The 25,299-nt window shown below is 40.6% G+C and overlaps 1 protein-coding gene across 1 annotated transcript in view; it reads right to left on the bottom strand.

Moving 5' to 3' along the window:
• Window positions 1-25,299, bottom strand: part of LRP1B (LDL receptor related protein 1B) — a gene marked incomplete at both ends in the record, with an annotated part of 618,484 nt that overhangs the window by 280,238 nt on the left and 312,947 nt on the right. Inside the window, 3 exons of the mRNA XM_084209463.1 lie at window positions 698-955; window positions 6,935-7,063; window positions 9,370-9,489. Coding sequence (XP_084065589.1) covers window positions 698-955; window positions 6,935-7,063; window positions 9,370-9,489 — 507 coding nt within the window. The remainder of the gene's footprint in view (window positions 1-697; window positions 956-6,934; window positions 7,064-9,369; window positions 9,490-25,299) is intronic.

Genomic DNA, 25,299 nt, shown 5'->3' with positions numbered 1-25,299 from the left:
TCGCAGGCTGGGAAAGGATTGTTTTGTCTGACTAAGCTGTGAAGAGAACTCACTAACACTTTTTATGAGGTCCAAAGTTATACTAATGCAGTTCAGAATCTAAAAAAATATGAAAGCTAAACCTTAAGGTATCAGTGTGTCTGGGGATGAGCACCTTCCTCATAAGGTAACTGTCCCACAAACTGAAAAGCTGACTGAGGAACAACACTGTAATGCAGAGTCTAATTCAGTGTGATGACTTCAGGGATTTCTAAATTTATTTTCTTAATTAAAAAAAAAAATACAGGCAGCAGTTTGTTTCCAGTAAATCAGGAAATATTTAGGTATTTTCAAGAACTAACATACCTATGATAGTGGTTGTGCTAAATCTGATTCCATTTCATTGTTAGCATTGTCCCAGTAGCAAAGAATGACTCTCCAGCTTTATGTAGCACTATTTTGCCTTTAACATTTCTTCTTCCATTGCCCTGCTGGTTTTGTAACTCCCACGCATTACAGTCAGTCTATAAAACCACAAATCTTAAAAACCTTTACGGAGATACAAACACTACTGAATATATGAGTGAAAAACCCTAAAATCACTTCAGAGTAAGCTGCAATATTTAATTCCTCAAGCCTGCTTTCAGCAGCAAGCCCAAAACCACTTCTGCAGGCTCCTGTTTGCCAGGACAGACACCTCTGTGTGCCAAATACTCACTGTGAAGGTTCTGGGCGATGTTGACCGTCCACTCCTCCGGAAGGGTCCCGGTTTTGGAGATCCTGGAGCACTTGAGCTGGCTGGAGAGGTCTCTGGACTCCAGCCAGCACAGGGTGTCCTCTCTGTAGCTGTAGTCCAGGGTGACCACGGCAGAGCCCTTCACAGGGCTCCAGGCAGACACCCTGCTGCCATTCAGGTGCAGCACCTCAATGGTCTCAGGGCTTGCTAGCAGAAGGAGGGGAGGTCTATCAGCAGGCTCTGGAAACAAAGCGAGGAGAGTTTGATGGATTAACAGGATGTAGGCTTCGTTTTTATCTTTTTGGTTTTAATGTAGCTTTTAATGTTCTTACCTGTTTGTTTTAAGATAGGCAATAAATTGGTTTTGTTTTTATTTTCATAACTATCATATATTCTCAATTATTAGTCTATTTTATCCTGCTGTTCCAACAGTTCACATCATTAAAGAAAATTAATTACCCCAGCCTCACAGCCTCTGTTTAATTCCAAGTATCATTATTGCAACATTTTTCATGCCCAAGTCATAAAATGAAATACATCTTATGCAAATGATTTCTGTCCAGATTACTGGAATTTCAAAAGGAATTAAGGCCAGAAAAACCTGCAGAACTCATGAGGACACATGAAATTGTAAGATGCTTTTTATAGAAGAGTCTATAAAATAGGACAAAAATCTGAGGAGTGGGTGCCACTCAAAGAACTTATAACCAACCTGACAATAAATCCAGTGCAGTGAAACCTTAAAACATAGAAACTCGTCAGTTTAGGCACATGTGAAAAAAATTTGTGTTGCCACATCAGGAGCTCTCACCCCAATGTAATCTGATTGTTTTCAAAGGAATGCATCAATGTTTGAACGCTGCATTGACATGCAGCACTTTCAATCAACATTCCACCTAATGGAGTTCACAATTTTTCCCTAAGCAGTTCCAGATGTCTAAATGGTGGGAAAAAATGGCATAAATAAAAGGTTTTGACAAATGGTACTTCATCAGCAGGTCTGATTAAAGAGAAAAGAATATTTCAGTGAGTGCAGTGCTCAGTGGTCTCACTCAAAGGCACAGAAAAAGGTGTTCTGTTCTTTGGTAATATCTGCTTTTATTTAAATATCTTGCTTTAGTTTTTTATTTATTTTATCAGGTAAAAAAAACTTATTTCTATAGAGCTTCAGTGTTTATTTCTTCCAATATGTATTTCATTTACTCAGTTATTCTCATTCCATAATGTATATTCTGTCTTGTTACACATCTTGTCCCTCCTCAGTAAATCCCAGAGTGACATTTGTAAATCCACACTTCTGCAGCATTGCTTTTGGAACTTACTGCCTGTCCTCATCATCCTCACATTCACTTCCACCCATCAGATCAGATCCAAGAATTATTTTTCTTTGAATTTCAGAAGAAATCCAAGAACTGCAGGGATTGAATTTCTTTGCAAAACAATCCCTGGTGGTGTAAGCCACGAGTGAAGCTCTCGATCTTGTTTGTTTTTCCCTTTCCAAAAGATAAAGCAGTGGAGGGGAGGGGGAGTTCTCACTAAGCAATTTTTTGTTTGAAATCTGCCAGGTAAGTCCCTTTGCAGTCAGTGCCTGGGAATCTCTCTTTCCCCTTGTTCTTAGCAACTTTTGCTACCCTTGAGGAAAGCAGATTTAGGAACTTCTGTCCCTATCACCCACTCACCCTAGACTGGAACAAAAGGAGAGTTTCCACCTGCATCCTGCTGAGTCTAGGGATTTATTTCCACATCCAGCAGCTCTGTGCTCAGCTTCTCTCTCCCCACAAAATAACACCACTGCCTACTTCTGGATTCAATCACTCTTTCCCCAGCTCCCAGCAGCGTGGAAAGACCTTTATTATGATTTTTGCTCTTATTCTGTGTGTTAAGCTGGGTATTTCCACAGCCTGCAGTATCTAAAGCCTCAAAGAGAAGGCAGCTCACAGGAGCTGTTTGCAGTTTCAAAGCCACCAGGTGGTTTAGGGCTGGAGAGAGAACCAGATCTTTTCTTTGAACTGACCTCCTGAAAACTGTAACGAGGATTTAATACCTCACTAAACTCCAGAGAAAGGCTGTATTTTGGTATTAGGGTCTGAGACATAAAGGAATTCTTAAAAGGAATTCAGTTCCACCCTCTTGAGCAGCAGTTGTAATCAAACCTGGCTGCAGACAAAGGTGTTGCAAGGACCTGTGGCATTGCCAAGAGGTTCTGCTCAGCAGGCACCATTACACTTTAAAAATACAGAAACTGGATTACTGGCCTTGAAATTGTATTTTTAAAGCATAAATGCATTAAATAATTCAATGGATTAAAGCAGTTAATCATGGTTTGGCACAGTAGGGTGGATTACCTGCTTCCTTCAGTGTTGCTCAGATAAAGGCTGATTACATAATTTGAAAAACATAATATATTGATAATAAAATGCTACAAAATAAATACATTTTATAAAAATATAGACATTAACTTACTGCATAGCATAATGCAGATGAAAAACAGGAGATATTAAAAAAAATCATGTCTTTATTCTCACAAAAACCACTTGTCTGTTTTTGGAGAACAGATTCTACACAGCTTAAAAGTTTAGTGGACAGCTTTAGGGTGAGTTGCAGTGAGCTGACAGCAGCTTTTCAAGCGAGTGGACTTCATGTGTGTTATTTTCACAAGTTTTTCCTTTTCTTTTTTTATTTTTTCTTTTATTTTATAGGAAAGATAAGAAGTGAATAGCTCTTTAATCCAGGGAAGTTTTATGATTCATCCTTCTTGACTAAAATGAAAGCATCCTCCTTTGAATTATGTTTAAGATAGAGTAGTGGAAAAGATGAAAGGCTTGCATTTCCCTCCTACCTGATCTTGTCTAAAATACAGATCAATAAGTGATGCCACAACAAATCAGAAATGAAGGTGTCTTGCACTGCACACAGACTTCTCATCTGAAAAAAACTTCAAAAATGCCAGCATTTTCTAATTTTTCCAGCACCAAACCCCAGAATTCAGGGTTTACCAACAGCTTCACCCCTTTTCCTGGGGTATACATTGCAAATCATAAGAGCTTTGCTGTCACCAATGCATGTATCATATAAGAAACTGAAAAAATACTGAAAAGTCCAATTTTTTCTTACATTATTTTTGATGTTTAACCATAATGTACTCAAAAATGGGTTGTTTTATTTCTAAAGCTTTAAAACTTTTCATGAGATTTTACAAAAAAATTGTGTTGTCAATCAGTTAAACAGGGCTGATTTTTTTTTTTTCTAGAAGCTAGAATTTTTTTTTTCTTTAGTCATTGTCAGTTCATCCCACTTTATCTACATGACAATGTTTCCCACCACACAGCATTTCTCTGTAGATTGGCTTTGGAGATATAAAACAGACCAGGAGCTTTTGTAAAACAGGTGAATTTCTTTTCCTCAGCTAGATACTCCCAATTCTGTAATTCCCTTTCCTTAAATACTCTTCTCATCACATGCAGACTTTGCAATTTAGGCATAAAAACCTGGTCAACAAGTAAATTCTTAAATTCTGTTCAGAAAGCTCTGTTTTGTTTCATTTTCACCTCAGAAGAAACCATTAACTGTCTCTTTTTTCATAGAAGAAAATATGCTTTAAAAGTCTGGAAAAAACCCCACAGTGAGCCCCCAGCTGTTTTGATACCCATTTTAACATCCCTCCCAAAGGGAATGTGCAGCTGAAAGCTTTCAGCTCCAGAGTTATTTAATTGTGCTGAGGAAGAAAATGCAGAATTTAATGAGAGGGAGACCTCAGCGCCTTCCCAGCCGAGCATTTGGCTGCCTGAAGGGCAGCAAGGAGCAGATTTTGGGGAGCTCTCTGCTGATTGTGCCACCCCAGACGTGCAGAGGTGGTTGAGAGGGGACAGGATCTGATGTCCCCCAGCAGCTGATGGAGCTGTGGGGTCACCACACTGTCCCCAGGGCAGGGCTCCTGCAGGTGCCAACACGTGTCACCTGCTCAGCACCTCGTGGGAAAAATAGGGAAGGTGGGAAGATTTCTAGAAAGCTGTGAAAACAGGTCTCAGAAACAGTAAAGAGCTTCCAGCTAGTTGTAGCTGTAAAGCCTGAAAGTAGAAAAGTTACAGTGGTACAGCAAGCAAGGGCGTGAAACAGGAGTTTGACTTTTAGGTTTGATCGAGATAGACCTGAAGACTACAGAAAAAATAGTCTATAGGAGACTACAGAAAAAAATTTGGAAAAATACACTTAGCAAGACAGTAGAAGGTTTTAGGCTTAATAACAGAGTGTTGTGTATGGTTAATGGAAGGCACACAAGCACTGTGTGAAGCAGGTGCACATTTAGTGATTGGCTAGAGCAATGATCTATAAGCTTTAGGAATATGCTATTGGCTAGAAAGTTTTTAAAATGCTCTGTAACAGAGACATCCTTGGGTACTGCTGGCAAGATTTGAGCTCTGCCATCTTCCAATTGTCTGGACTATGAAATGGGGCTGGTGCCACAAGGAAGCTCAAGGGATGTGTCCCAGCAGTGCCATCCTGTTTGTGCAAACCTCCAACACACTCCTCAGGGCTCAGAAACCTCCCAGCTCATTCCAGAGCCAGCTGGGGGGTTTGGGGCTCTGGGCTGTGCCCAGGATCTCAGCATGGATGGAAATTCACATTCAGAGCAGATCTGCTGTTATTAACGTTGGAAGCTCCACAGAAAGCCCAGCCTAAAGCTCTAGTGCTGCTTCTTATCTCTCACAGCTTTTACACACAGAGCTCAACGTCCCTCAGCTCATTTAATTCATCTGTTTGACAACTGCTTCTGCCAAAGGTAGCCAAAGCAGAGAGGATGCTCATTTTCCATCCTTATTTGCTTTAGGCTCTTTAAGGACAAAAAAGGTTTTCTAAGGGCTGGGTTTCTTTTTTCCTTAGACACCTGCCTTTTTTTTTTTTCTTGGATCCTGTTCTTCTGATCCAAAGCTTCCTTTTTTTTTTTTTTTTTTTTTTTTCAAAAAACCTAAAGTAATGGGGAACACTCATTTCTGTGCAGCACCATGACCCTGGTTTGTTTTGTCCTACAGGGATTTCTTTGATTAATGAGTAGTGATTCCTTTCCGAGAATACCAAAAATGTGAAAACTTCTGTCAAATAAACACGATAAAGTAGCAAACACTACAGAGAAGTTCCTTATTAATGTGATTTGCTTCATCTTGACACCAACAGCAAACTACAACACTCAGTTGCTACTCAGTTTGCTGTGTGTAAAAAGGGAAACTAAAAGGGTCATCTCTAGCCCAGTACTGGCACCATGAGAATTGCATTTTTGATTTTCACGAGGTAAGAAAGAATAAACTATTTTTACTTCACATGGATGGTCTTATTTCACAAGACTTCAGGGTTTTGTTTTTTTTTTTTTAAAGTCCATATATGGATAAAGAAAAACCAGTATAAGTAGGAAAACACTCTAACTCCTAATGGTGATCAAGGAAGGACACCTTTAGTATGATCTTTAGGTGAGGAAGCCTCAAAACCATCACCAGACCTTTCTATTTTCTAAAGGCAAAATAATTACAAAAAGGAAGCCTTAAAAATATACACAATAAACGGGGCTTCATACTCAGCTGCACATGCTTCAGTGTTGTGGATGTTGAAGAATTCCTTAAGGAACTTTTTTTGTGTTTTAATATAAGAGCATTGTTAATTCATTATGCTGAATAAGAAAACACTGTGTACTATATTGCCTCATTAAGCACAATTGACTAATTTCCTCAAATACCCAATCCACTATAAGTAATGAAAACATGCACAAAGCAACAAAAAGCCTCATGTGAATATGTATATCAGGAAATTCACCTCTTGGGATGATGCAAGGACAAAGCAATCTCATGTCTTTTTTCATCCTAAGGGTACAATTACCTCATGATCATTTCCCCTGTCTCCATTGTCTTCCCAGGGTAAACAGCCTTTTTTTTGTTTGTGTGAGGAAAATCTTTGATTTATTTATGAACAGGGAAACTGGGAACTCTTCTAATCTTGGCTGAATTGAGTATTTTGCTTTAATTAATAATATCCAGATAATAACTTTTGATATTTCCCTTGGAGTATTGTCTTAATAAGTGAATTTTTTTTTCCTAAGCTCGTTGTGCAGCTCTTTGTAGTGGAGGGAAGGAAAGTTCATCTCACCTATGTTCATCTCTGTCTTTTCACATGAATCATCCAGAACCAAACCACAAAATATTTTCAGGAAGGTAAAAAGAAGTTAAAACTTACTATTTTTGGCCTTGCAGGACTTGTTATCAGGCTGAAGCACATAACCCTCCACACAGCTGCAAGTGTAGGATCCATCTGTATTTACACACATCTGGCTACAGCTTCCATAAGTGTCACATTCATTCACATCTAAAGGGACATTAACAAGATCTAGTTTAGGGATTAGGAAAAAAGAAAGAAATTCAATAAAATTGAGTATTCTAAGCGAGTTTTATAAGTCATGAATCATTTTGGTGGGAGGCCTGATGTTTTTCCTTTCCCAAACCGTGAATTTATCAGGGATGTTGCCTGTTGAAATCACTCAAGTAGCCAGAAAGGAGGGTAGGAGTTTTCAAGTTCAATAGCTCTTAATTTTGGAAAGATAAAACCTTCATTATTTCAAGTAGTCTCCAATGCCTATATCATGTCAGGGAGACATTTGGGTCCTTGTTAGCAATAGAGATCACTAGTTATCAGGGTTGATGAATGGAGCAACATTTCAGGAGAAGAAGTAATTGATTACCCTTCTCAACCTATTTATGCTGGCAATGTCTTACAGTTCCTTAAATGAGCTGTCACCCCGTCCCCATTAAACCACCATCCAACATCAAAAACTATATACTCCTCTAATAAATATCCAGAACCTTTTTCTCAACTAGGGTATATAAAAATAATACCATAAAATCAAGATATGCTATTTAACAGTGGTTGAGAGTTTAAGTAAGAAATTGACATTCTAAAAAAAAACCTGCTGTTTAAATTACTTCCTGAGATATATTTTTAATCACAAAACATGACAACCATAGAGAGAAAGAACTTATAATAAATTATATTTATGAAGAATCTGGCTCAGTACTTTTAGTTGGAGAGAGAAGTGATTGGTAGTGAGAACATCCATAGGGCCACAGAACTCCACTATGATTATTAATAGAAAAAAAAAAACTAAATAAAGCAAGAAACAAACACCTGGATAGAGAATGAGGAAGTCATATATTATTTCAAAAAATAGAAGAGAACAGTCTACAATTAATTACTCCAAAGTAACATTTACAGCTAAGTCGTAGGACCTTGGGAGGGTTTCTTTATCAAATCCTAATCTAGGTGTGACTTCATGGCCCTGAGGTGAAACACTACAAGTTGTAGAGGCTCTCCTGGTGGGGAGGTGTGGAGAGAGAGCAGCTCACACAACTGAGCTGCAGCTCCACAACTGCTCCAGTCTGGCTGAGCTGTGGGAAACAGTAAAGGTAAGGTGATGCTTACAGCAAACATTGTCTGAAGCAGGCAGACCTGTACTTTTGGTGACTGGCTAGAACAATTGTCTGTAAGTGTTCCAGATTGCAAGGCAAGATGTATTCTATTGCCATCTGTATGGCAGCTGTCTGGTGTCAAGTGGGCAATGCTCCTTATCTCTCTTCCTGAGTGATCATAATCAAGGTCCCTCAGCAGGGAACATCTGCTGATAAGGGGCTATTGAATGTCACCACATGACTGATAAGAACTATAACATCCCATTGTGAGATGCTCCGCCCAGAGGGAGGAGCCAAGCATTCCTACCCAGATATAATCTGGAGACCAGCACAGCTTTTTTCTCCACTGGACTCCCCAGAGGAACAGCAGCTGCTTCTACTTCCACGGATCTGTGAGGAAGAATTCACCCCTTTCCTACAGGACTGCCCTGCTCCAACAGAACCACGCCTGACACTCCAGGAGGACTGCAGCCCCTTTTCCAACTGGACTGCTACCAACACCCTGACCCACAGGGTGTCAGGTTGAGTTCTGACTCTGACAGTGTTGTTCTAGTGTATTGCATTGTTTTATTTTATCCTTTATTTTTTCCCTTCCCTATTAAAGAACTGTTATTTCCTGCTCCCATATTTTTTGCCTGAGAGCCCCTTAATTTAAAATTCATAGCAATTCAGAGGGGTGGGGAGGGTTTGCATTCTCCATTTCAGGGGAGGCTCCTGTCTCCTTTAGCAGGCACCTGTCTTTCCAAACCAAGACAGTAAGCTTTAGCAATATGCTATTGGCTAGAAAGTTTTTTAAATACTCTGCAACAAAGAAAAATCTTTGGCTGCTGGCAGTACGTGAGCTGTTACCATCTTCCAATTGTGTCAACGATGTCATGAGGCTGACACTACAGTAAAGCTCAAAGAACACATCCCAACAGTCCTGTCCTATTTGTGGGAAAACCCAACACACTGATCCTTCTGTGACTTAGGTCAGCTGCTGCTGGGGTACAGGAGCATCAGAGAGTCAGGAGGGAGGTCCTGGCTCTCATTTTAGGGACACTCTTTCCCATTCCCCAAAGTCCACGCTTGTCCCTGACCAACACCTCTGAAGAAGGATGAGGAAGCAGCATTGCTGTGCTGGTTGTCCACCAGCTCCCTGGCCCTGAGAGCCAGCAGGGAGCCATGGAGACACCTGGGTGTTGATGTTACGTGGAGTTTCTTGTTTACCTGTGCAGCCTCTCCCGTCAGGGCTTGTCTCGTATCCGTCCCCGCAGTAACAGCGGGTGCCGTTCCTGGTGATGGCACATCTGTGCTGGCAGCTCATCTGCTGGCACTTGGGGAGCAGCTCTGGGAATGGAAACAGAGCAACATGTCACTAAATATTTGCGTTATCCCTAAATCCCAAACTTTAGAAACACTGAAATATATTTAAGTGCATGCCTCAGGAAGGAAGCACCACCAGCATTTACATTAGCTGGGAATATATCACACACACACCCTGTAAAGAGCTTGTTATGCAAACTGCATGTTAGCAAGTTACATGTTGGAAATCAACATTTTATTTCTATCTAGAGTTGCTCACAAGTTTATAATTGAAGTGTGCAGTTGCTCTGCTTAAACATCCATTTTTTGCATGTTAGTCGTAACTATTGTTGGGAAAAAAAATAAACCAAAGCAAAAACAATCCTGAAATGGTAACAGTTATAAAAAAATTATTCTTCAAAATTTTTCAACACCTATGTCTTTATTATTCCTCATACCAATTGATTTTCTAATTTTTAAAAGTTTGTTTTAATTTAATGATGCACACAAAACCTTCACACCAAACAATGGGGATACATTCTGCCTCAATAATTTAACATTGGACAAGTAATGCTGGATATACCTGTGGAGATGATATATCTCATTACTGCAGACATCCTTCATAGAATCTGCTTAAACACACACCATCAGCACAAGGCATGATGCAAACAAACTGAAGAAATCTCGTAGAAATACAGACTGCAATGTTTTTCAGCATGAAACATCACAAAACCAAAAAGAGCCACTCCAACCCTTCCCAGCTCAAGCTCTGTACCATGTTTCAATAATTTTGCTGATCAAAAAAAAAAAAATAAAAAATTAATGAACAATTTTTCCCCTCCAGGAAAAAAAAAAATAAAATTGAGAAACCCAGCTTAAGGAGGTGCTCTGAGGATATTTTTCAAAACTATGCAGATGAGTCAGAAAATAACCTGCAAATGGACAGAGAAATTTCTGCTACAGGGCTGGCTTTAAGTAACTGGATATGACCTAAGGAAAAAGAGAAATCTGTATCCCAATATATGAACAGTTTTAAGCCATCTGATCATTATTCATTGAGTTCTACTTGGGAGTAGAATGAACATGAATATGAAGAAGAGTCTCTATCAGCATCTGAGCCCTGGAGCTTCCATTCTGGAGCAACTGCCACTGTCAAAATAAAGCTGAAATTTTGGGAGAAAAGTGGATGTGGTTGGCACACCAAGTTACTACTTATTCTAATGCAACTTTCTAAAAAGAAAGTGATTTCACACAATTTTCTCAGGGCATTCCCTAACTCTGTGCTACACAATCTACAGACTGCCCAGAGGCCCATAAACCACACGCTGTCTAAATCTGCCCATTTTCCCAGTGGTTTCTGGTATATTTCTCTGCCTTTTGGGCCCCTGTGCATAGGAAGATATTATATTTTGTGGCTGTAGCTGGCTTTGTTGTTTTCCTGTCCCTAGTCCAGTCCTTAAATCTGCCACACCTTTCCAAGAACAATTCCCACACAGAGGGTAGACTGGAGAACTTCCCTAAAATTCCCTAAAATGGTTCTGCAGGCTGAGATGCAGAGCTGTTGATTTAATATATCTACCTGAACAAAACCAACACATACAGCTCATTTTCTGAGCAAACATGGATCAACCATCCTTTACCACCTATAATTTTCTTCTTCCAATATTTGTCTGATGCTGCACAGCCAGGAGCTCCTACTGGCTGAGAACTGTTTGACTCCCCAACAGTGAGTCTTGGTTTGTTTGCACTCTTTCCTTGATGGATGCAGACAGCATCCTGAACCAGAGCACATCTGCACACAGCCAGGAGAGCTGGAGAACAGTGACAATAAATTGGCAAGTGAGGTCCGTTTGGGGAAAATTAGAAACAAAATTAAAAACAAACAACCAACCAAACAAAAAAGAAACCCAAGCAACAATGGCAAAAGTCCATCTGCTCATTTTTTTCACAGAAACGGTTGTATTTCGTTAATTTTAAGTTATTGCAGAATCATGAGTGGCTTTTAACAGCAAAATGGTTGCATTTCCTTTACAAAACCATTAAAGAACCACTGTTAGCTGCCATCTGTTTCTGACTTCAGACTGACATTTTCCCCTCGTCCCCTAAATTATACATCAGATCATTTCAAATACATTTTGCTTTTTTATTGTGACAGGCACTTTTTGGCCCTAGAAATTTTTGCTCTGTTGCTGATCTGCTAACCCTGCTGGGGGAACCCATAAGTGAAAAAGCAAAAAATACAATAATAATTGAGGGCAAGAATAGATAGAATAGAACAAAATAGAATAAATAAGGAAAGAATATTTCATTTGAAAGGGACCTACAACGATCTTTTAGTCCAACTGCTGGAGCCCTGCAGGACTGGCCAAGAGTTAGGGCATGTTCTTAATGCCTCTACCTGATGCCTTTAATAAATAAAACATTAAACACTAAAATAGCAAATGTATTTTCTACTTTACTAGCTAGCTTGTAGTAGCTGTGATAGTGAACCTGAAAACCTTTGGAAGAAAACAGAGTTTGACTGCCTCTGGCAATGTTTGAAATATTGAAGGACAAGCTATGGAAGACAGTGTATACATTTAAGGCTTGGTTAGATTTGTAACAGGTTTCTTGGGAAGTGAGGAGGCAAAGAAAAATCATGAAGCAGAACACTGATATTTTTAATGCTCCAGCTAGGACATTTAAAGAGATAAAAGCCAGGGACTGTCATTTCTTGTCTTTTCTAAAATTCTGCACCCACTTTGATCTGCCTTTCTCAGCGAGAACTGGTTTACAAAGTACACAGGCAGTGAAGAATGAGCATCACTGAGCTTTCCACTTTCATCACAGCTACAGAAACCTCTGCATTTGTCAAAGCCTGGTATTTCTGCTGCAAGATTTAAAGGAAGGAGCTGCACTGAAGGAAACAACAGGAGAGAGCTTTACTGGCAGAGCCACAGTTCAAGACAAGGAGCTGCAGAGCAAGCCCTGAGATTTGCAGAAATACGGGGCAGCAGCAGCAGCTGCGAGCGCCTTTAGGATGATCTACTTTCCCCAAACCCAGGGAGCAGTGACAATTCATCCAACTCTGATTTAGGTCATTTTGTTCAGTGTTTTCTTTCTTCCATGGGAGACATGAAGGGCAGCATTTTTTACTTCCCTACATCTCCATGAACTCTCTGAAGTTGTGAGGCAGCTCTGCCACAAAAGCCACCCATGCCAGGCTTGTGCTTCCTGCCTTTCATGCTGCTCTAACTCCCAGGCATCTGCTCCCACAGGAGAGCAGTCAATCAGGGGAAGATGCTGCTGATCTCATCTCCCCTAAAGTGATACACCTTTGACAATGACTCAGAGGAGCTGTAAGCTTCCTGGACAAACTGCTCCCACAGGAATTCACTGTAATAAAATCCTGCCTTCATTTATTCCTTCTGTGCTCAATGAAACACACTGCTTATCACAGTTCATTCAAGATGAATGATATAAGGAACTAACTTCTCCTGAATGGCTTTTTAATGAAAGGTTTACGCAATTGATCTGACTATCCTTTTTGTCAGTTCCTCCTGAGCTGACATGAGGTTCACAAAGGGTTCACATCAGGTTCTCGTGCTCAGATGTTTTGGCTGTTTCTGCAAAAGGGAAAAGAAACTCAGCTTGCAGCTTCTTAATACTGAATTTATTTATTTGGTGGCTACTGGGGACTGCAAAAAAAAAAAAAAAAAAAAAAACCCACCAAAAAAAAAAAAATCCCAAAAACCACAACAAAAAAAATCCCCACAGATTTACAAATGTACCTGTTTGTCACAGTTGAGACAGCCACAAAACACAGAGCATCATCATATAATTCCAGAACAATTCAACCCATACAGAGTAACACCACAGCTCATCAGAGGGTTTCAAGCACCAATTCTCCTTGTTCTTCATCCCAACCCTTTACACCCCTCATGTTCAGGCACTGCCCCTGTGTGCCCTCTGTTCCCTTTGGTGGTTGCTCAGTGTCCCTGGGCACTCCATGGCTCACTGCTGTCAGTGCTGTTCTCCTGCTGCTCACAGCTGTGCCCATGAGGATGAGGCTGGGCCACAGCCCCATCCCAGGCACCACAAACTGTGTGCCTACACCTCTTAGCTTTGTCTTTCCTGCCAGGGAAAACAACCAAGGCCAGGTAGGATGGGGCCCTGAGCAGCCTCATCAGTGGAAGGTGTCCCAGGCCTTGGCAGGGTGGTGTGGGATGCAATGAGATGCTCTTTTAGGTCCCTTCCAAGCCAAACCTTTCTGGGATTCTGTATGAAAGCAGACTTGAGGCACACACAGAGAAAAATGTATTTAGCTGCCATTATTTATTTCTGAACGTCCTGCATGATAATAAAGCCTTTTGGCTCCAATGGGTTCCCAGTTATGTAATATGTAAATCCTCTCCTGCTCTTTTTGTAATGGCAATATGTACTGGAGAGTACTGACAACATTTCAGTACTCTGTGAATTAAAATTTACTGGCTATGTAATGCTGATAAACATCAAAAATACAGAGCTGGGGCATATAAAAGAAACTGGCTGAAGTTTACATGTTGAAAGTGCCAGACAATACACCAAGGGGATAAAAGCAGAGCTTCTGTTGTCAGTTCAGGACTCCCCAATTTGAAACAACAAAGGATCCTTGTCACATAGTTCATCAGAGAGTGACCAGGAGCTACCAGTGCAATGCTGCCTGGGAAAAAGGGAAATGCATCACTGAGAGCACTGGGGGAAATGTTTCCCAGAGAAGTGTTGATGTCGAGGCCCAGGATGCTCCTGAGTGCTTCTCTTCCAGGAGGCAGCTGCTGGCAGCTGGGCACACCCCGAGGGGCACCAGGAGGATAAACTCAGCTTTAAGCAGAATCACAGCCTGAGGGATTAGCAGGGGAATGGAGAGCTGCAATCTGATGGGGAGACTGTAAATTTTCATCTTGATTGGTGCCAGGGGATGAAAATGAAGAGGAATTAGGACTGCTGTCTATGAATATATCAGAGGATCAACAGCAGGGAAAGAGACAATTTAAACTAAAGGGCTATTGGCAGAAGTACAAATGAGTATAAATTGGCCATTAATAAATTCTGGCTGAAAATGAGAAGGTTCTTAGCTATTACCATAATCAGGTTCTGGAACTCCTCTTTGAGCAGGAAGAGCAGGGACAGAAAATAAGTGCTTGCTTTTGACATGGATTATGATAGACCAGGGAAAACCAGCATATGGAAAGGGCCCTGAAATATCAGAAACCATTTGTGTGACCCAGGAGGTTCCTTCACTGTGTTCCTCAAGCAGCATACTGCCTGATACTAAAACACAAGTTTTCATGACGGAACTAAGATCAATTTTTTTCTTTTTTTCCTTGTGTCTGAAATATACCCAAAGGAAAACTTACAGGAGCTTGTTACTCAGCTATTCTTCTAATTGAACTCTGTGCATTCTCTTTTTTTTTCCTCTTAAATATTAGTATTCTTTTCGGCACCTTTGTGTTTCATAAATTTACTTGATTTTATCTCTGTTTTATTCAGTTTTTGTGATTCAATATTCATACACTGATGTCTAGACTATTCTTATCACACATATGCCATATCTTATTTTTCTTTTCTGGCTTATGTTTTGAGTTTTTGAAGAACAGCTCTTTCACAAATTAGACTTTGTTGTAATCTACTATAAGTTTTTGTTTGTTTGTTATTGTTGATGCTAGAGAGACAATATAAAGCTCCATGGATTGCTTCTCTGGCAGAAAAGGGTGGCTTGATTGATAGAATTCAACTGCTGGACTGAAATAATGCAGCATGTTTTTATCTTACATTTGTTGGTCATGTTATTAGTTTTTAATATCTTACCACAAAAGCAAAAAAGACAGAACTGTAATGAACTTTGTCAGACACATCAGCCCATAACTCTGTTATGGTAGATGCAGCACAGAAAAAGAGACATGGAAATCAGAGATCATGACCTTACAGCCCTGCTGTGGGTGACCTCTGTCAAATTCAGCAGGAAAGCACAAGGAGTCAAATTTAAAAATGTTGGGGTTTATTAGCTCCTAGGAAAAAAAAAAAAACAAAAAAACAAAAACATCCATTCAGAAAAATAAACTGGGATATGTTAAAGACTCAGCCCTTTACAGCTCAAGTCTGTAGCCCTGCCCCAGGATCCATCAGGCAGTGCAGGATTCCTGCACAATTCACAGACAGGGTAATCAGGCCCCAGAATGAAGAGTTAAAACTGCACTGTGAGCTCTGACAGCAAGCCACGGCAAACTCTGAGTCCTGGGTATGACCACAAGCCTTTTCCTTCAGGCTCCTGGGATGTCTAAGCTAGGACTGCTGATGGGTAACTCCAAGTGCTCAAACTCCTGAGGGCAGAATCTCTTCCTGAGGCTGAAGTGTTACAATAATAATTTTAATACAGAGGGAGAGAAATGATGCTTGAGGATGGTGCTTTGTCCTGGGTACCAGGCTGCTCTAAATTCTCCACAAAATATTTACTGGATAAAATGTATTAACAGGTTGCTATATTTCCACCCTTTTTCACTACTACCATCATCAGGCAAGTGAGCCTTTTTCCCAGCAATATTGATTCAACCTGAGAACACATGATGCAGCAACTGGTGCATCCTGTGCAGGAAAGGATGATGGGCTGTGAAACACTGAGGAAACACTGAGCAGTCCTGGTTACCCTCTCCTAAACAATTGCTGTCACATAAAGGCTGAGCACCTCATTTTGTCATATAAATTATAATTTATTTGTAAAAATGGCCTTAATGCACTGTGTCAGAGCTCAGCCCCACCAGCAGGAGAACCTTGGCCTGCATCAACAAGTGATGCAGGAAGTTCTACTTGGAAAAGAGCAGCATGGTGGGCTGTGCTTCACAATTTCACCTGATGTATCTCAAGCCTCTATTGTATCTTTCCCCACATCACTGTCTATGTGTTGGCAATCAGCTGCTGAACAATTTAATTTGTTATTTTAAATAGACATTACAGCATGTTTGTCTGTTTTATGATTACAGGAAAATTACATATCTTGTTTAATCTGCCTGTCAGTCTGCTCACAACCAGAAGTGTCTCACTGTGATTATTGTTCAGTGAAAATGGGCACATCTTGCTGAGTAAGTTCAGGCTGCTTCTGAGTAACAAGATATTATTTACAAAAGACAGATTTTTTTTCCCTTCAGTCATTTCCAACATATCAAAATCAGAGAGAAGAAGGAATGTTGCAGAAAAAAAAAAAAAAACCATTAAATATTATTTTTCCATAACATCCAGCAGTTCTTTTCAGAGTATAACTATCTTAAAAATACTACTGAACAGTATCTCCCTACCCAGTTCATGGATAAATTTATTTTTCAAGGATGTACTATTGAAATTTCTGCCTGTCTAAATCTTGACCTACAATATTTGGCTCAGCTTCAAAACAATTTGTTTTATGTGGTGTTCTTCAACCATAGCATCACACAACACTTTAAAAGATGAGATCAGCAGGTAGGGGGCATGTAGAGAAATATTGGCTTCACCCATGGAAATGGCTCATTATCCTGACCTTTTGCTGTTTCAGTTATACCTTGGCTGCCATACACAAGCATAAACTAAAGAAAAGTTCACATGGGAAAAAACAAACTGGATAAATGATTTCATGGCTGAAGAGAGTTTTTTAACCTGGATATGAGATATAAATTTAAAATAGCTATGAGAAGAATACACATTAATTTAAGCTTATATTAGCCCATTTATAGTTTTAGGCATATTCAATGTCATTCAATACACCAATTTTCATGGTATTGAGTACATGTTCCTTGAGGTACAGATAATAATCTTTATGGGTGTCTAATGAGATATGAAGCCTGACAATGCTGCACATGTTAAAAGGCCAAAGATGAAAGCAGAGAGTGATGAAGTCTGTGAATGGCAGAATGGACAAACTACAGAGAGGTCCAGAAGTCAGCAGGAGCAGATCACCTGGGCTTTTTAGTCTGGACTTAGGTGTATAAAATGCATTTCCAGAATTAGCTCACAATTTCTCAGCCTTGTAAGCAAATTGCAGTTCACTGCCTGAGGAATGCTTGGACACCAGAGCAGCAATTTGCTGGCAGGAGCAGAGCAGGCTCTGCTGGGAAAAATGCTCAGGAATGTTTGGTGGCAGTAAAGGATGTTAGGAAGCCTCTCAGGAGGAGCTCTGGAAATCTAAGGAATGTTGGGCAGACTGGCCCTGCTTGTCTCTCCTGGGCTGTCCCCTCACCTAGGCACACAGTTATCTGGTCACTGGATGACAAGGACTTCTAAGTGGAAAAAGTGTGACTTCCTGTGGTTTTATACATGTTTATTTATGGAAAGAGATTTATTTTATCCAGCTTTATTCATGGAAAGCCAGTTCACAGTACAGCACCGTCAATGCTCAGTGTCTCTCTTAGTCTCTTGCAGAGGACTGAACCATCTCACTGCCTCATGAGCATCAGCTCACCCAAAACCAGTGGTGTATTTTCATAGCTGGATTTCTGGGCATGGCCAGAAATGGCCCACAAAAATCAGCTGAAAATCTCTCATGTGCCTCAAGTGAGTGCACCCCAGTGTGGCAATGCCCCCTTTCCTTCATGTGGCACACCAAGATGTCCCACTCCTCCTCTGGAGCAACAATTTTTAGAGATATAAAACAAGTGTACACTCTCTTTGTTGTGCTGCCTCATCTAGTGCTACAGCTACAATGGTGCAACAGAGCTGGGAAGGGTGTGGAACTTTTAAAACATTGCAGAGAGGCCAAAAAATTATTAATTTTCTTTTACTGATACTTGAGGGGGAAGGGGGTGAAGAAAAAGGGAAAACAAAAAAAAAGCTGGCAACTTTATTTACTTTGCTGGGTTTGTAGATATGTGGAAAAACATAATTAAATCATTCTGAAATCACAAAAGACACCTATAATAGCTTTTCCCAACGCCCAATTTCATGCCTCTTCATGGAAGTAGTACCTCAGAAATTGCTTCTCTTCGTGAACACAACTACACTTGACAGATAAAATCCTCAAAAAATTGCCAAGCAGAAACCTCAGGCTCATGAGGCTGAGCCTTTCTGGAAACTCAGCCAAGGACTTGGAATCAATTACAAAAATAGCAGCAGGTTCCAGAGAACCAAACATGAGATGCAGTAAGTGAACATTGTTTATGTGCAAACTAAACCCAGTGAAGGATAACAGGAAGGACTTTAAGTTAGAAGCAAAATTAAAAACTTGCAGCAAGGAAAAGTTATGCTAGAGAAATAAAATCCTTATTCAGTTGTTGACTGCTTTTATTCCAAGGAGACAGACATATGTACTCCTGGACTCTGGCAGTAAGTTATACACTCCCTCACAAGCAGATGTTCAGTCATCTAAAGAGGCTGAATATTTGAATTTTTCCCTGCAGCAAGCAGGGTGGGATTCAAGTTGATTTTTGGAGCTTGTTTGTCCCATTGGAAGTGAACAATTAATGAAAATTCTACTTTGGGTGTTGTATTGCTGCCTGGAACCACTCACAATTACCAGTTCTCAAGGCTGGCAGTGTTTTCCTGAGCATCTCTCACCCATGGGTGTCACAAGTGTGTCAGGATGCACAAATTCAGGTGTCCAGAGATGCAGGACATGGGAACCATCAAATCCCAACGCCTAGGAGCTCACTGTGACTCAAACCTGCTGTGCCAGTGTTTGGGAGAACACACACAATTCCATCTTTGGTGATTTGCTATCATCTCACCTGGCATCCAGCTGGGATTGCTCAGCAAGGACTTTTCTGGAAGCACCAAACTTGGAGCCCCAGCTGCAAGCACGATCAGCAGCACCACTGCCAACCATGGCAAGATTTGCTGCCTCTTCCCCATGCCCCATCTCCCCTTGCTGCATTTCTCATATTTTAGCCAGCTAATGAGCCCTCAGCCCTTGGCAATGTGTGACTGATCCAGTGGCACTGAGTTTGAAGGCAACAGAAGGCCAAGAGCTGCTTTTCATTCATCTCTTCATTCAGCTGCAAGTCAGAGCTTCTTTATTTCCCATGCATGTTATTGTCATAGCCACACAAAATCTATGCAGGACACCTTAATTTTACTGAATATTTTACATATTATTCTGGGTTTTTTTTCATTGTAAATCCTCCAGCTGTTGTTTCAGGATTTTTTTTTTTTTTTTGCAAAGCATTTCAGGTCTCTAGAGCCCAAAATAAAACCCTTCCCTTTTCCCATCCTATAAATCAAAGAACTGGTGAACAGAAAACTCCAGTGATTAATCATTTCAGGCACCTGGAGCTTTTATGATCAAGTACAGTGATATTTTTATGTAGCTGCATGTACCTCTGCATGTCAAGGAAAAGAAAAATGCAGTTTTTTCACAAGAGATGTCATTTACACATTTTATTAGTGGCCATAATGTAAATAAATGTAATCCCTGTAACCTGCCCCTTGCTTCATTCTTCAGGCCACAAGCAGAGAAAAAAGCTAATAAAACATGATGGTGCTCAGAGCCAATTTCAGGATTCCAGAGCCCAAGATTATGGGAGGCACAGCTGCAAAGGATAACACTGAAAATGGGACTCAGGTGATGTGCTTTGGGGGTTGAAAGGCACCCCAAAGATCAGCTGCTGAGAATAAACATGGAATTGCAAGGTATTGACACAAGGGCTCCATGTGTTACTTTATTTAGTTATTTATTTACTAACTTTTAATAAAAGCTATTAAATACCTGAATATCAGAATGTTCTGTAAAGCAAAAAAAAAAAAAAATCTGAATAGATGATTACTGTGGAAAAAAAAAAAAAAGAAGCAGTTAAAGTGGGAATGAGTTAGAATGGTTGTAGGACAATTAAATTCTTCATGAAGAATACAGAAATTGAAAATTAAATTGAGAGAGCATTTGTAGCAACAGCAAAATTTAAATGTGTACATTTCACCTTCACTTTTTCTAACAAACAAAATATAATAACTCTACTCAAATTTAGAAAAAAGTCTTGCTTTGATCTGCAAAGTCTATTAGCATTTATTTTTAAATTTATTTAATTTGGACATGCCTTTTTGATATCTCCCAAGCTTTTTATTTTGCTTCATGCTCCTTATTGTCCCCCCCTCCACCACACTCCCAAATATTCTGCATTCAATTATTCTCCAAAAAGCAGCATTTTCTACTTCTCCCAAACTTTTTCACTGCTCTCAGTCCAGCATACAGAATAAAGGACACCAGAAACAAAAGGTTTTTCTTTCAACTGCCTCTAAAAGACAGGGCATATCCAACTAAAAGAAAAATCCACAATACTTGCATAACTGTGAAAAACAATTCCACTGCCACATTTAAAATAGGAGAGGTTTCAGAAGGCAAAATTGTTATTTTGCAGCATTTTTCCTTTCTTGCTTCTTTTTGATGAGGTAGGAAAAGTCAGATTAGAAAATCTGGCATCATTAAAAACTCCTCACTGTTACCTGAATGCACATGTACAATTAATTGAAACTATTTAACCTGCATTAAATCTGATGTATTTTTTTGTTTCATGCTTTAATGTGAGTGAACTCCAGCCACACCTGCTGCTGGCCTCCCTGTGGCAGCTGTGGCACCCCATCCCCTCAGGCCAGGTTACCCCCAAACAGTTCCATCCTGCCCTCATCTGAAGCTTTGTAAATGCCACGGTTTTCATGGATTTAATCTGATTTTTTTTTTTTTTTTCTGTGTGTGTCAGTAGCATTTCAGAGCAATGAGGAGACAGCCATTCCCATTTCCTGCCACAGCTTTTTCACAGTCCTTCCACACCTCTCTCCCCAGACTCAGAAGAAGAAGGACAAACCCAGAAGCCTTCAGTGGTTAAATGTCAGCTCACAAGCAGCTTTGGTGATTTCTTTGGTGTAGTGTTAGTAGTTGCTGTACATGTATTTCTTTTAACAGAAATGAGACAGAAAACTGGTTCTGTGGTTGGAAAGTAATAGTTGCTGGGTTGTTACTCGGTGCCAACTTGCTTTTTCAGCCCTGTCATGTTTCCCTTTCCCAACCTGATCCATTTTCAATGAGATTCACCTGTTAAGAGCCCCACATTTTCAGAGAATACAGGAGATCACAAGAGGAATCTGCATCAGGCACAAATCCACAGAGGGTTCTTTTCTTCTTTGTACAATTAACCCCATTGTGGCCTAGCATGACTTTTATAGTTTTAATAGTACAACTGAAAGTAAAACTTAAAATTTCTGGAGAGAATCCTCCCCCTCTGTCCCACCAAGCCAGCCCCTAAGGACTGTTCCACAGTGATGCCATTATCAGCCCTCCTCTGTACCCCACATCTGTGCTACAGCGCACGGCGGGGCTGTGCCCACTGAAGGCAGCAGCTCCACCTTTCACGAGATGAATTTTGAATTCACACAAATCCAGCCATGCATGTTGAACACACAGCTCCAGAGATCCTTCCCAAGCCTCCCTGCCTCATGCAAAGTCAGCCTGATGTAGCCTGCAACATCCAAGGAATCCTGTGGTATTTGCTGGGTCCCCAGGATGAAGGAGGAATTGATGAATCTGACTCCATATTCTTAGAAGGGAGTTTATTATTTTATGTACTTATATTATATAAAAGAATGCTATAATAAACTATACTAAAGAATAGAGAAAGGATACGGACAGAAGGTTACAAAGAATGATTATGAAAACTTGTGACTGCTTCCAGATCCCGACACAGCCTGACTGTGATTGGTCATTAAGCCAAAAAACAATTCACCTGCTGGATAAACAATCTCCAATCACATTCCAAAGGAGCAAAACTGGAGAAGCAAATCAGATAAATATTGTTTTCATTTTTCTCTGAGGCTTCTCAGCTTCCCAGGAGAAGAAATCCTGGTGAAAGGATTTTTCAGAAAATATGACAGTGACAGAATCCTAAGGCAGAACACAACCCAGGAACAAGTCTGTATCCTCACAGTCACATCCAATTTCAAGTGATGCCCTTTAAGTGGCTGATGAATGGACATTATTATAAAGATGTCTACAAGACAGGTCTATTGGAAGACCCTGAATAAAATAAAGACTTCAAATACCATTAAGCTTAATGAATTAGGTCAAGGCAGGTAATTTATCACCTGTCTGAATTGGAATCCAATCTGTGGCATCCTTTAAAAAAAAGACTCATTCAAATGAGGTGGTGTTCTTAGGGAAGTTCATAGTGAAGATAATCATAATTCAAATGAGAAAATGCCTGCATAGTTTTTTGCAAAGCCTGACAAGGGGTTCTGTGCAAAAGCAGCATGGTAAGCAAAAGCAAATTTCCTCAAATTAATTTGACCTTGATGAAAGGCACATATTTTTATCAATCAGACTTAACAAATATTGACTTTAGGCATTAAGTGAAGATATACATAAACATTCAGGTTGGTGAAACAGTTGTCAAGTTCATTTTCCTTCTGAAATCACAGTTTGCTGCTGAAGATCAAACTGAACTTAACCTCTTGCAAAAAACCTGCGGGGCCTCATAAAGCAGGAGTCGCATGGATTGGTCTTCTCTGTCTATCAGCTGCTAAAAAAAGATGTGTCACACAGGCAGACTGAGACCTGGAGCCAGAGTGCTGACTAGGGTACACACAGCTCTGACACTTGGAATAACCAGAACCACGCTGGGCCCTGTGCCACAGCCCATCCTCGTTCAGCAGCACCAGCTGGAGGCTGTGAGGACACTTCTGCTGCTGAGTCCCCTTCACTGTGGAGGTTTTACTTCCACAGGAGGGGCAGCAAAGCAGCTTGCTTCAAGGAGCATGGTTTATGGGTCACCAAGCAGAGGACTTGCTGAAGAAAAGACTAGCATACAGGCACTGCTTAATTTTGCAAAAATCTGAAAGATGAAAAAAAACATTTTAATGGCACTTTGTATTCTCTGCTCTTTGTGGAGGAGGGAGGGGAGGAGAGCAGCTGGTGTGCAATGGTGCTGTCTTCTTTCAAGTCACTCTAACAGAATCTGAATGAAGAATCAGCCCTCGCCCTGGGAGAACAAGATTCCCTACACATCTCCCCAGTGCCCGGGCACTCACTGAGCAGTACAAGGTCTGTCCTGCCAGGCAGGGCACGAGCTCCAGGCTGAGCCTGGGAGTCCCTGCAGGAAAAACTCCCTGCCCAAGAGCTCTTCCCTCCTCTGAGCCCAAGACCTTCTCTGAACTGTCAGATTCCCTGGGAGAAGGCAAGAGCAGGAAGCACAGCAGCAGCCAGCATTTGCAAACATTCCGTAAGGTGAGTGTGAGACTGGACTTGAGTACAAAAAGGCTTTTTCTGCACCACAGTATTCAGCCATCTATTTTGTGTCATACCTAGCCTTCACCAAAGAAACACCTTGAGGCATTTCATAGCTATGTTGACATTTCAATTATGCTGCATTTAAATAGATTTTGTTGCGCTGAGTCTTGTGTCTTGTTAAAATACTTCCCCTTCTAAATGTAGTTATAGAGTTATTTACTAAGGTAAATTCTGACAGAGACCGTACCAAGGAAGCAGCAAAGCAGAAAGTCACAGTATTTGCCTCCCCTTTTTAAAAATTCTCTCTGTCTCTCCATTTTTCCTCTGCTCCATGACTGGAGGCTGTGCACAGAGAACACTGCAAAGACAGAAGCAGAGCTCCGTAAGGAATCTTCACTACGGATTTCGCGCGAGGAATAGCAAAAGGAGGTTTCTTTTCTCCTAGAACTGGCTGTAAAATGAGCTGGAGATCAGCCTACCTGCTGGAGTGGCCAAAAAGGGTCCAGGCCAACATAAGAAATCTGTGAACAGCCTGGGAATGAAAGGCTGTAAGTAACTCAGGGAGCCGCTCAGCCAACCATGTACGCCAATCCCTTTCCCTCAAATATTCTTGAAGCTTATAGGAAGCAATAGAAGCAAAGAACTGGCAGATAAAAATTGCCTCCATAATTTAGCAGCCTGTCTGTAATGACTGACTTCCCCACAAGCCCTGGAAATGTCAAAGCCTCTGCCAGCAGAGTTTGTAGAGCTCCCTTAAACGCTCGTGCACAGCGAGCCCCCCGGAACCTGCGGCTTCCTGAGCCGCGGAACAGCCTCACACTCTTTGAAGAAAGAAGAAAAACTAAGAGTCAGTTAAGTTTTATCACTGTCTCCTCTTCCACCTATTCCTGGCTCAGGAAAGTGACAGTTGGCTAATTCCAGACTAGCTAGGTATAAAGGTTTTTTTTTTTTTCCCCAGCACAGGCTGTGCCTCTCTTCTGCTGCTTTAGCTGTTCTGCAAGTGACAAATGGTACAGAGCCTGAATATTTCCCTACATGTATATTTAAGATTTGTACTAACTGCTGTTTATCCAGAGAAAGTAATGGCTTTCAATCCTGATGAAAATTATAGCAGATTCAGGCCAAGTTTTTTACTGAATCTGGTTTTATGAGAAAGAATAAAACAAGTGTGCAGAGCTCTTCAGCAAGTTATACTGCTCACTTTTTTTCATGCGCCTAGAAATATTTGAGGCAGTGTGAAGGTGATCTCTGGAGGATATATCCAATCCCCACTGTTACCCTTACAATCCCATGCTGAAACATCATTGCCAGAAATAGCCTCCTAAAGGTGACACTTCTATAAAAGATGTCACCAGTTGCAGCAAGAGGCTCAGGAGTATATAAGTCATCTTTACAGTTCAGCTGCACATGTATTTCATAGACTTTCCTTCTCCCATTTGATATCCCTTCTCCAATTTTACAGCAAGTTTTTAGGTTTGGAGCTTATCTTCAATACATGCAGTTGTGCATGGGGTTTTCTTGAAAAACCTCATTATTGCATGAATGTGAATGTATCTACAGAATAGTGGGTTTGAGCCAAAAAAGAAATCTGGAAGCCAAAGAGGAAGTGACCACTTTGTACATTTACAAGGCAAAGAAAACTGCTATTGCAACAACAAAAAAAAAAATAA

The sequence above is a fragment of the Fringilla coelebs genome, assembly GCF_963513975.1.
Source record: "Fringilla coelebs genome assembly, chromosome: 7".
Taxonomy (NCBI): domain Eukaryota; kingdom Metazoa; phylum Chordata; class Aves; order Passeriformes; family Fringillidae; genus Fringilla; species Fringilla coelebs.
The sequence above is the reverse complement of the archived record's forward strand: the minus strand, read 5'-3'. Positions and strand labels throughout refer to the sequence as shown.